The sequence below is a fragment of the Bubalus kerabau genome, chromosome 20, assembly GCF_029407905.1.
Source record: "Bubalus kerabau isolate K-KA32 ecotype Philippines breed swamp buffalo chromosome 20, PCC_UOA_SB_1v2, whole genome shotgun sequence".
NCBI lineage: Eukaryota > Metazoa > Chordata > Mammalia > Artiodactyla > Bovidae > Bubalus > Bubalus kerabau.
Genome location: NC_073643.1, coordinates 23248731 through 23261356, shown reverse-complemented (window position 1 = coordinate 23261356; position 12626 = coordinate 23248731). Strand labels below are relative to the sequence as shown.

The 12626-nt window shown below is 44.7% G+C and overlaps 1 protein-coding gene across 11 annotated transcripts in view; it reads left to right on the top strand.

Moving 5' to 3' along the window:
- The window catches only part of ITPR1 (inositol 1,4,5-trisphosphate receptor type 1), a 354068-nt gene that overhangs the window by 297559 nt on the left and 43883 nt on the right, over positions 1–12626 (top strand). For all 11 annotated transcript variants that reach the window (XM_055557002.1, XM_055556993.1, XM_055557003.1 and 8 more), the window contains 2 exons: positions 1968–2090; positions 9015–9190. In XM_055557002.1, the coding sequence (XP_055412977.1) occupies positions 1968–2090; positions 9015–9190 (299 nt within the window). The remainder of the gene's footprint in view (positions 1–1967; positions 2091–9014; positions 9191–12626) is intronic.

Here is a 12626-nt window from a genome sequence, read left to right as displayed (position 1 = left end):
TTATTAGTCTGTTAACCATACACTGATGGGGGAGGATGTTGTAAATCCCCGTGTTCCCATCAGTCAGCCCTTGGCCATCCTTGCCATTGTTTCTTCTGTGCTGTTCAGAGTTTTCATGTTCAGATCAGGAATGGGCTTCAATCCCAGAAAAAAACACCAACAGTTATTGTCTCCAGAGTAAGTGGTTTCTCATCTTAAATTTGCTTCGGCAATTATTAATAGCTTATAAAATAAAACAAACTCCGGGAAATCAGGTTGACTGATTACTGGTCGGCTTCTCTACTAAATGGTGACATGAGCCCCTTAACTGTCCTTGTCACTGAGCCCAGGGATCTCTGAGCTGAGGGGATGAGATTGCCACAGCTTCCATCCTCGGCTGGGCCTCAGTTTCCCTCATTTATCAAACGAGAGATGTTAAACCAGATGCTGCTTATAGCTCCAAAACTCAACGGTTTGGAAACATGGCCTCTTACCATGCGAGCATGTAAATGAGCAGTTATTAAATTATCCAGGGCTCTGTGTAATTGTGCCATAACTTTATTTTGGCTAGAAGCTTATGAAGGCTTGGTTACTGCTATAGGCATCGTTATAGAGTCATCGGATTTGCCATTGGCTGCTGTCCTAGAGTGAAACGGTGACTTCGTTGGGAAAGAGAAATAACACGCTAGACATCCATTTTCACCTACTCCACACTTCCCTTTAGAGGAGAATTATGTTGAATGAGCCTGTCTTCTGGAAACTTTGCCTCTGGCATGGAGATGGAAATTATTCCCCCCATATCTATTCTTAAGCATCATCCTAAGTGTAAGGCACCACCAAAGCAGTGTGGCCACGGCTTGTCCGCAGCTGAGATGCAGCCAAGTGTGGTTTCAGCTGTCAGTAACAATGGGATAAGAGGCAGCACTGCCTGAGACCTGATGCTTTCAAACTGTGGTGCTGGAGAAGACTCTAGAGTCCCTTGGACAGCAAGGAGATCAAACCAGTCAATCCTAAAGGAAATCAACCCTGAATATTCATTGGAAGGACTGATGCTGAAGCTCCAATACTTTGGCCACCTGATGCAGAGAGCCGACTCACTGGAAAAGAGCCTGATACTGGGAAAGATTGAGGGCAAGAGGAGAAGGGGACAACAGAGGATGAGATGGCATCACCAACTCAATGAGTTTGGGCAAACTTTGGGAAATAGTGAGGGACATGGAGGCCTGGCATGCTGCCATCCACGGGGTCGCAAGGAGTTGGACGTGACTGAGCAACTGAGCAATAACTGCCTCAAGGGTCTCCTGCCCTTTGGGAGGGCTTTGGGGCCCCATCCTTTCTCTACTGTAGCCTTTAGAAATGGAGCTTGGCTGCTGACCATCCAGGCAGAGGTCCTATTTCTGGTTCCTCTTCAGGAAAGTGGCGGATGACTTGGTGATGGGAAAGGGGCTATTGTCTTGCTTTCAGGCATCAGTGAGTCGGTGAAGAATTTCAAGCAGGGAAGGAGTGTGGAAGTGGTAACATTCCTAGCCTGGAGCCCAGCTGGGCTGACTCTGAATGCTGTGTATCCCCCCTACTTCTCAAAGGCTCATTGAATTCTCCAGTCTCCTTGGGCATCTCCTCCAGTCCCAGGGCCCCAGGGGGAACTGAGGACTTGGCACATGAACCCTGGATAACCCCCCAGATTCCATAACTGATAGTGCTGATGGGGGCATGTGGGGTTTTTAGATGCTCCAGCTTTTCCCCTTTCTTCTCTTCCTTGTCCCCCAATTCATCTTCTGTTCCAGTAAGGACTCCCAACAGAAACAAACCCATCTGATGTCGTTCTGAGCTTATGAGTCAGCTTGAAAACAAGTGACCATTTTTAATGTTTGGTGAAAACTGGGAACAAAAGTGGGCTTGTAGGGGTAGAGCGGGAGGAGGGGACTGTGGCATTCCCAGCGTTCTGGCTCACAGTCTCGAACCTCATGGTTCTATCTTTGTTTTCACAGCCCAGCCCGTCCTGTACTGGTGCGCCCGCAACATGTCTTTCTGGAGTAGCATTTCATTCAACCTGGCCGTCCTGATGAACCTGCTTGTGGCGTTTTTCTACCCATTTAAAGGAGTCCGAGGAGGTACTGCCCATGTCTTTAATTTCAAGGAAACTTCTAGAAACAGCAGGATGGCTATGACTTGCGTCTGAAATGGGATCCCTGGTAGAACTGGTGCAATTGATGGGATCCTAGTTCCCTGTTTTCAGACACGATGAGAGTGTAGCTTCTACTATGGGTTTATTTTTTGCTTGTTTTGTGTGTTTTAACTTTTGCAGTGTTGTGTTGGTTTCTGCCACAAGCAACGTGAATCAGCCATAATTAGACATACATCCTCTCCCTCTGGCACCTTCCTTCCCTCTGCATTGTCATCCCTTCAGGTCGTCACAGAGAACCAGACTGGCTCTGTGTGCCTCCCAGCAACTCCTCAACACCTATCCATCTTACACCTGATAGTATATATAGGTTGATGCTGCTTTGTCCATTCATCCCACTGACTCCTTCTGCCACTGTGTCCACAGTGCCCTTCTCTACATCTGCAACTCCATCCCTTCCCTCCAAGTAGGTTCATCAATAATACTGTTTTTCTAGATTCCCTACATATGCATTAGTACACTGTATTTGTTTTTCTCTGACTTACTTCACTTTGTATAACAGGCTCTAGGTTCATCCACCTCACTAGAACTGACTCAGATTCGTTCTTTTGTATGGCTAAGTAATATTCCATTGTGTATATATACCACAACATCTGTATCCATTCATCTGTTGGTGAACATCTAGGTTGCTTCCATGTCCTGGCTATTATAAATAGTGCTGCTGCGAACATTGGGGTACATGTGTCTTTTTGAATTATGGCTTTCTCAGGGCGTATGCCCAGTAGGGGTTGCTGGGTGATATGGTAGATGTATGTCTATTCTTCTTAAGAAATCTCCATGCTGTTCTCCATAAGGGCTGTGTCAGTTTACATTGCCACCAACAGTGTGAGAGGGTTCCCTTTTCTCCACACCCTCTACAGTACTTACTGTTTGTAGATTTTTTGGTGATGGCTATTCTGACTGATGTGTGAAGTGACACTGTGGGTTTATTTTTAAATCTAATTTGGAATCATATAAACTGTTTATCCATATTTATTTCTCCAGAAAGAAAGAGGAGAAACAATATATTGTATTAAAACAGTAAGAGATCATCCTAACCTCCTTGTTTTGTTATATCAGGAAACTATGTATCAGGGAAGCTGAGAGATTTAGCCAGAGACACACAGCCCCTTAGCAGCTGAGCTAATCCTAGAATGAATGTAGGTAACTTTGATGCTCAGTCCAGTCGATTTCTTTCCTATGCCATACTTGTGGAATTCATTTCAGACTAAAGAATTTGTAAAAAATAATCTCTGGAATTTAATTTTTTTTCTTTTTTTTTTCTGGCAAGAGGTAACAGGAGGCAGGGCATGAATGACTTTAGACAAGACATCCTTGGCTTTTTAGTCAGTTAAGAGCTGCATGCTGTTATTCACATAATGAGACATGCTGTCCATGGTCTTCATAGATTTCCTTCCCCCATCTCCTTCTGGTCATCTGTGTACACATTCTACACATTTTATTGAGGAAAGGCAAACCACTCAGAGCACTTTTCTGTTTGGGGCTCCTCAGTTTGCTTAACGGCCTTCTGGAAACATTCACCACTGTGGAGTTCTGGGGGCTCCCCTTCTATTAAACTTCCATGGCCCCCTTTTCTGACACCAGTGACAGCCTCCTGGGAGGCTGACTTTTCCGCTCAGCTTTTCATCAGAGCTTTTTGGCAGATCACCTCTACTATGTATGTTGCAACCTGGCAGTAGCCACCTTCTGTAAAACAATGGGATGAAGAGCCCAAAAAGTAAGAGAATAAAAACCAAAAAAAAAAACCCAAACAAACAGCACAGAGGTAAATCCAGAGCAGGCTCTGCTCTGGAGTTTAATAATGCAGCTGTATACACGACTGAAGTAAATTTAAGGTCCAACTTAAAAGTAACAGTGTGTTCTATGGTATATCTAACTTACACATCTGAGGCTTTACTTTTTCAGTTGAGCCTGAAGCCATGTGGAAAGCTTCATTGGAGTGATGTTTTTCCCCCAAGGCAGTACTTAAACACAAGCCCAAGGGGTATTTTCCTTTAACATGGATTATGTCAGGGTTCATGGTGTCCCTGTCAGAAAAGTTGGGCAGGTCCACAGCGCTGCAGGGTGTTCTCCTGGGGGGTGTCTGCCTGTGCTGGGCTGCCAGTTAGCAGAGGTGAGAGTGTGAAGTGTTGAGCCAAGGGCTTAGGTGGAGGGGACGGAGCCCTCTTCTCACCTCCAGGGGCTATCACATCACAGCAGATTCTTCAACTGGTACTTTGAGTGTGTCTTCATTTCCCCCCTCCACTGCTTTAAAAAATATTTAAAACTGATTGTTATTCTGTACCTTGGCCATTTTCTTCACTGGTCACTTATGGCAGTTTTGAGGCCACTGTCTGGGGACAGTTCATTGATAGCTCCCTCCTCTTCAGTGATAAGCCTCATCCAGTGCAACAGCTAGACCTACAGAGTCTGGACCTGGTGTCCAGGCCTGGCCCTAACACTCACCTGCCACATGACTCTGGGCAAAACACTTCAGTTCGTCCTACTTATCCTCCCTATTAAGCAGTGCTTAGGTTGAGCCGGTAGTTTTGACACCAAGGTATGGATTTGGAAATTCCCGTAGTGGTCAGGAGAAAATAATTGCTGACCCAGTCAGGGTCTCTGGAGCACCCTGTTGCTTGCCCGTGCAAGTTCAAGACCTACTGGATGATTGTTAAAGGTCCTTCTGGCTTTACAATGTAGCACTCAAGGTGGCATTGACCCTGGATCTATAGAAATCTAGGCTTCCTGTTTTGGCAGTGTGGGCTTTAGAACTTTGTGCCAGTGCACTCAACAGAAAATATAATTAGATGTCCTTGTTGGAGAGAAGGAGGTTGATCTGATGTCAGGAAGTCCTTTCCATTATATAGTGACAGAAATTCCCCTCAAACACATCAACTCACTCAGGGGGATTTTTTTTTTTTTTTCTTTTAAACATATTCTGGGGACATCTTCTATACTCACTGTTGACCATCTTCAGGAAGAAGGTTGTTTCAGCCCTATCTAGAAACAAAATCTGATTGGTTACCTGAAAGTATTTTTTTAAGAGAAATATTTGTTCTTGTTGAATCCTGAAACTAGGGTTTCCAAAATGTCCCTCCTGACCTTGCTAGGTATGCCAGTGTGGCTCTCTGACTTAAAAGGCTTGTGGCTGCTGAGGACACTGTGGCCTTAAAAGCTCCTTTTCAAAAGTATTTTTCCCCCTTTGGTTGAGAACTGAGAGTCACACAGTCTTTAAAAAGCATGAAAATTTGGCAGCTTCAGAATTCTTACTGAATTTGTATGCATGCCATGGTGATTAAAGCCCATAAAGTACTACTTTTTAAACTTCCTTACTGTTGAAATTTTCAAATCTGTACACAAGTGGAAAGAAGAATATAATAAACTGCCATGTACCCATCAGCCCATCTTTAACAACATTTTGCCTGTTTTGTTTCATTTATACTCCTACTGTATTTTCTGCAAGATTTTAAAGAAGTCTAGACATCTTGTTTCACTGTGCATCTCAACTTCAGAGAATATTTTTAAATGTGTATAATCCCATAGCATTCTCATATCTAAAAAAAACTAACAATAAATCGTGATAGCCTGTCCCTATTCATGTTTCTCCAATTGTCTCAAAAAAATCTTTCTGTAATTGTTTCTTTGGAATCTAACATTAATTTTTTTCTAATAATTTTTAAATTGGAGTATAACTGCTTTAAAATGTTGTGTTAATTTCTGCTGTACAACATCATGAATCAGCCATATGTATACATAAATCCCCTTCCTCTTGAGCCTCTCTCCTACTTCCCCAATCCCATTACCCATGCCTAGGTCATCAGAGAGCACCAGGCTTAGCTCCCTGTGTTATACACCAGCTTCTCGCTAGCTATTTATTTTACATATCTAGCGTTAATTTTTAACTGCTTTTTTAGTGGGAAGACAGCAGATTTTTTATATTGTCTCTTTCAGAATTTGGGTACATATGTTGTACTGGTCACATTTATTATACTGAGATGTTAAGAGGCAGTTTAAGATGATGATTAAGTGCTTAAGAAAATGAAAGGTAAGCCACAAGCTGGGCGAAAATGCTTAAAAAACATGTCAGATAAAAGGCTTATATATAGCCTATAGAAAAACTCTTATAATCCAATAATAAAGAGACTACCCAATTAAAATAATGGGGAAAAGATTTGATCAGATACTTCACACAAAAAAAGGATATATGAATAGTCAATAAGAACATAAAAAGATATTCAACATCAGTAGTTATTAGAAAAATGCAAATGAAAACCACCTAGATATGTTGCGAGAAACCTACTAGATGGCTAAAATTAGAATGACCGACAATACCAAGTATTGGTGGCGATCTGGAACAGTGCAACTCCCATATGTTAGTGATGAAAAGGGGAAATGGTAGCATCAGTTTGGAAAATAGTATGGTTAGGTCTTCTGAAGTTAAATATATCCTTAGGGTTCTCAGATCTATTTCCATGTTTTTGTCCAAGAGAAATGAAAACATATCCCCACCCCAGAACTTGTACTTGAAGTTTCCCAGTAGCATCTTTCGTCATAACTTCAATCTGGAAACAACCCCAGTATCCATTAATTGTTGAGCGGATAAATAAATGATGACACAGCCATGTTATGGACCACTACTCAGCAATAGAAAGAACAAGCTATTAATATACACAAAAAGATGAATGAGCCTTAAAAATTTTGCTAAGTGAAAGAATTTTTAAAAACTGCCTACTAATATTATTTTTCCAGTTTTTATGAAATTCTGGAAAATACAAAGCTACTGTGGTAGAAAGCAGATCAGGAGTTGGCTGGGAGTGGAGATGGGGCAAGGCATCAGCTGCCAAGAGCACAAGGAAACCTCTTAGTGTGATACAATGTTTATGTCTCAATTGTATTAGCAGTTACATGTGGTTAGATGACTGTATAAACTGCCCACAGGCATGCACTTAAAATGGATGGATTTTTTTTTTTTTTTTTAAGGACCATCAACTCTGGTAGCATGTATTTTCGTGGTAGATTCTGTTTCACCTTAGGTGAGGTATGTAACCCAAGACTCCATTTTCTCTGTGGTAAATTGGAGGTGATCATAGTACCCTCCAGAGAAGGCAATGGCACCCCACTCCAGTACTCTTGCCTGGAAAATCCCATGGATGGAGGAGCCTGGTAGGCTGCAGTCCATGGGGTAGTTAAGAGTTGGACACGACTGAGCGACTTCACTTTCACTTTTCACTTTCATGCATTGGAGAAGGAAATGGCAACCCACTCCAGTGTTATTGCCTAGAGAACCCCAGGGACGGGGAGCCTGGTGGGCTGCCATCTATGGGGTCGCACAGAGTCAGACACGACTGACGTGACTTAGCAGCAGCAGCATAGTACCCTCATAGAGTGCCAAGAGGAGAAAATAAATGATCATCCAAATGAAGGGCTTGATACCATATCTAACAGTTGTTAAATGCACAGGAAGGGACACACCTGACCCTAGGACCCGCTTCTTCCTGCATTTCTGAAAAGCTTCTGCCTTTGAGTGCCCATCCCTGATCAGATTCTCCTTCCGGAAGATATCAAAAGGGAAGAGGCAAGTGGCTGGGGTCGGGGGACAGTTCTCAGGGAGAAGGTGAGTCTTGGCAGGTGTGGACAAAAGGAACTAGGGCAATCCCCAGGCTGGTGGGAGAGCCTGGGACCTGCAGGGACGTCGCTTTCCCAGGCGGTGCTACCATCCAGGCAGCTCTGGAGAAGTGAAACTCCTTTATATAAGCAGCCTTAATCATGTAGTGCTGCTTGTTTACATCTGAAGGAAACTCAAAATGTGACAGCATTTGAAATAGGGGTGTTTTTTTTTTAATGAGTGTTTTACAGAACCTTATTTTTAGCCCTGTTGGCTCATGTTATATAACCGAGCCGTCTCGTGGGACACTCTAAATAGAACTTGCAATAGCAAGAGATGACAGAAACTAGTATAAGCTCTTTGACTACAAGGATAATCTAATTGTAGGATGATGCTAATGATACGGAAGTTGCTTTCCTCCTTCCCTTGAAGAAATCTGATGCGGGCAGGGGACCTGCGATTTTCCTTTGCATACTTTTAATAGAAATTAGAAGTCTGTTCTCCCAATTCGCCTCCCTGAAGAGTGAAGTGTGACACATGGATGAGTTTTGTTTATGGAACAAACCCATCTGATGGATGCCTGCTGGGTACTCAGTGCTTCCCTTGGGGAGGTTGGAGTCCAGTGGGGATGGGGCTTGGAAGAGGGGGCCCTGACTGCTAGAAAACAGTATCCCACAGGGCTGAGCAGGGATACCGAGGGTCAGAGACAGAAGGAGCACCTGGCCTATTTTGTGAGGAGAAAGGGGATGGGGGAGGCTTCCTGTCAGAGGTACATGCGTACGTCCGTGCTCAGTCACTCAGTCATGTCCAACTCTTCGCGACCCCATGGACTGTAGCCTGTCAGGCTCCTCTGTCCGTGGAGATTCTCCAGGCAAGAATACTGGAGGGGGTTGCCATGCCCTCCTCCAGGGGATCTTCCCAACACAGGGATCGAACCCACATCTGTTTATGTCCCCTGCATTGGCAGGTGGGTTCTTTACCACTCATGCCACCTGGGAAGCCCCCTGGAAGAGGTGACATCTAAGCTAAGACCTCAGGCGAATAGGAAAGGGAGAGAATTTCCCAGGTAGAAGGAAGACGTCGAAGGCTTAGAGGTAAGACAACATGCATGTGACTGGTTATGTCTGGGGCAGAAAACTGGAGGTCAGGGTTGGGCCAAGGCAGGCCAGAGAGGTGGTTGAAGAAACTGTCCCTGAACCCGCTCAGGTGTGTCTCCTCTGTGAGGGGAAAGCCCTGATCTCTGAGAGCTCTGCCTCCTGGTTGCAGGGACCCTGGAACCGCACTGGTCGGGACTGCTGTGGACGGCCATGCTCATCTCTCTGGCCATCGTCATCGCCCTCCCCAAGCCTCATGGCATCCGGGCCTTAATCGCTTCCACAATTCTCCGGTTGATATTTTCTGTTGGGCTACAACCCACGCTGTTTCTTCTGGGAGCTTTCAACGTAAGTACGAATCCCTCCATTGCCATTTTTTTGTTTGTTTCCATCTGAGTAGGAATGCCTTCCATTTTCCCTGAAATTTTGGCCTGTGCCTTCAGTACAGAAAAATATATCCTTTGGGTGAGCTGTTAAAATAGCAGAGGAGAGCCGCAGGTGGGCATCTCCCTCTTCACCTTCTCACGGGACAGTGGACCCCTTCATGTGCCCTCTGGACACTGGCAGTCTCCTTGTCAGGGAATATTTCTCTCAGAATTAAGCAAAGGGAGAGAGATATTGAGATTTGGGTTCATCGTGCCCATCAGGTCATAGGTGTGCTCGGACGAGAGGTTCTAGTCAGGAAGTCCAATGACTGCATGTGAACACAGCCCCCAGTTTCCGGTAAGGACCACAGAGAACAGAGCAGAGAGGCAAGAGGGACTGTTCAGAGAGAGGGAGCAGGTGGAGAGGTCAGAAGAGAAGCCAGGGGTCAGAAGGTGGGTTACCGCAAAGTCAGTAGTGACGTTTGGAAGTGCCGTTTCAGTGCTTCCAAAGCTTCCAGTGTGCAAGGGTGGACACCTACTCCCTCTGTGGAATCCTTAGGAAATGGACATGACTGATACCAAGCCATAAATTGGAGAGGTTTCCTGCCAAAAAGAAGGAACAAGTTGGGACCTGTGGGCATCTAAAACCACCTTCCAGAGATTTCTGCCCTGAGCATATAAGGAAGCTGAAGTCACTGCATAGAAATGAAAGTGATATTGCAAAATAGGTTAACGCTGTAATTTAGGGCAATGATAAATGTCCCCAAGTGGGTGTTCAGATGGCAGAGGCAGTAAGGGTGTGAGAGGACAAGAGACCGCTTCAAGCTGACAGGCTTAAGGGGAGGAAGTTTTGTCTCAAAGAATGGAAACCATCAGGCCAGGAGGCAGGAACTGGGAGGAGCATTCTCTCCACTGGTGGAAGCAGCGAGGAAAGCCCAGACCTTCTTAAGGGACAGCCAACAGTTAAGTTTCGCCTCCTCAGTGGTTCATGTACTGAAATATAGGACCTGATTCTGAACAAGGAACCTGGGCCCCAAACTGTAGGAAAACCTACTGGGGCTCCGTCCTCCAGGTGGGCCTGTCCCAATTTGATAAATCTTGGGTGAAAAGGGACTTCCTTAGTCAAATTAATGTGGGAAATGCTGGGTCAAGGAAAGTGCAAGGTTTTTTACTGAAAGATTTCTGAGACATTAACCTACTGATAATGTATGAGGGCTTCCCTCATAGCTCAGTTGGTAAAGAATCCACCTGCAATGCTGGAGACCCCAGTTCAATTCCTGGGTCAGAAAGATCCCCTGGAAAGGAGATAGGCTACCCACTCCAGTATTCTTGGGTTTCCCTTGTGGCTTGGCTGGTAAAGAATCCGCCTGCAATGTGGGAGACCTGGGTTTGATCCCTGGGTTGGGAAGATCCCCTGGAGAAGGGAAAGGCTACCCACTCCAGTATTCTGGCCTGGAGAATTCCATGGGCTGTATAGTCCATGGGGTTGCGTAGAGTTGGGCACGACTGAGCAACTTTCACTTTAACGCATGATGAATCTCTAAGAAGGGAACACCGGGTCTTCATATTTCCCAAACTTATTTGCCCACATGTTTTGTAAAGTGTAACTTGGAATTAGTGTTGTATGGAATATAGGTTGGGAAATTCTATTCCCAATACTGGTAAGTGACTCAGGGCTTTTTGGTTTTGTTTTAAAGATTTTTTTCCAATGTGGACCATCTGCAAAGTTTACCACAACACAGTTTCTGTTTTATATTTTGATCTTTTGGCAGAGAGACATGTAGGATCTTAGCTCTCTGGCCAGGGTTCACACCTGCACCCTCTGCATTGGAAGGTGAAGTCCTGACCACTGGACCACCAGGAAGGTCCCTGACTCAGGGTTTTTGAGCAGAAAATTGGTATAAGCAAAGTATCGTTGAGAAAATTCCCTCAGTAGTGGCATGAAAAAAAAAAAAAAATATATATATATGGATTTGAGTGGGGGGGGGTGAACTGGAGGCAGGGGGACCCCTTACGGAGTCATGTCCCCCTTACATGAGACAAGCCTGCCTCTTGGTCATAGTGGAGAATGAAGATACAGATGTCAGAGCTTTGGAGGAAATGGTGACACATGGTGGGCTTAGGGTCTGAGGCTTATGCCTGAAAACGGTGCGCAACTTGGTCGGGGTCCTTTTCTCTAGGCAGCAAAGGTATTCCTGTCTTTACTGGGTGGTGAAGCAGGCAAGAATAATTCCAAATTACTGCAGACTGGGAGAGAAATAATGCAGCCAGCTACACTGAAGTCAGGCAAGACCTGGTTTTCAGGGTGCAAATAGACCTGAGTTGTTGAGTTACTTGACTTGAGGTGACAAGACAAGCTATTCGTGTTAGGCCTGGCATTTAGAAATGCATGACCAGAGTAAAAGAGACACATGAGCGTTGAAGGAGGGAATGCAGGCTTCACCTGCAGTGAGTGGAAGTATTTTAAGAAACAAATACAGAAGACACAAATAAAAGGAAAAAGCAGTATTTCAGAGGTTGTCTTCTATGAGTTAATTCTTTTGTTTCTCTGGTCTTTAGTCATTCCAGAGTTTTCTCTTCTGTAACATTGATCAGTTGGGGGAAAGACTCTATGTGGATAATTGATGGCCATTCATAATAACATTAGCTGGGGGGAGGGAGGGAGAGATGGGAAAACTAAAACAATAAACAGTTATTTAGAGGGGAGTGAAAAAAAAAAGAATTCTTACATGGAGCAATGGGAGAAGGAAAAGTAGCTGTGAGAAAACTAGGGCAGAAGTTAGAGGAGAGCAGGTTCAGGTAAAGCGGATTGCTCCGTTGTTAAGATTGTAGGGCATGAGATGTTGGAGGTCCTGGAATGCCAACCAGAGCACGACCTTTTTTTCCTCTCTTGGAAACCTCAGCACAGTTCATTCAGAATTGATGATGTTTTCTCACCCTAAAAAAGATCTGACACTGGCAAAGGTTAGAATATTAAGGAAAAAAAGACCTGGTGGATTGAAAGTGGAGCCTGTCTGAGAAAACCTAACCTTCTCCATGGGTGTTGGCTTCCTCCCTTATCTGATTGCTGAGAAGCTCACTTGCACTGACCCACCAGATTAACTGGCAGCATTCCCCCAGCACCTGTGGCCAAGCTAGCTCGGGTGGCAGGACATGGTTTTACAAAGTGCAGCCAAAGCGCATTCTCTCTGGCTTTCTCCTGACTTAGGTTTTTCTAGCAACATGTTGCTAAAGGCAGACTTGCAAGCTTGGGATTTCTATCAAAGGTGGGACTATCTTATACAGTAGGTCAGCCTTCAGTTGCAGGGGTCAGAAAACCTACTCCATGCTAACAAGCAAAGAAGAAAATGTGACTGAGAATCAAGAGGCTGGCTTCAGGTGTAGCTGAATCCAGGAGCCCAGACGTAGCATAAGGGCTC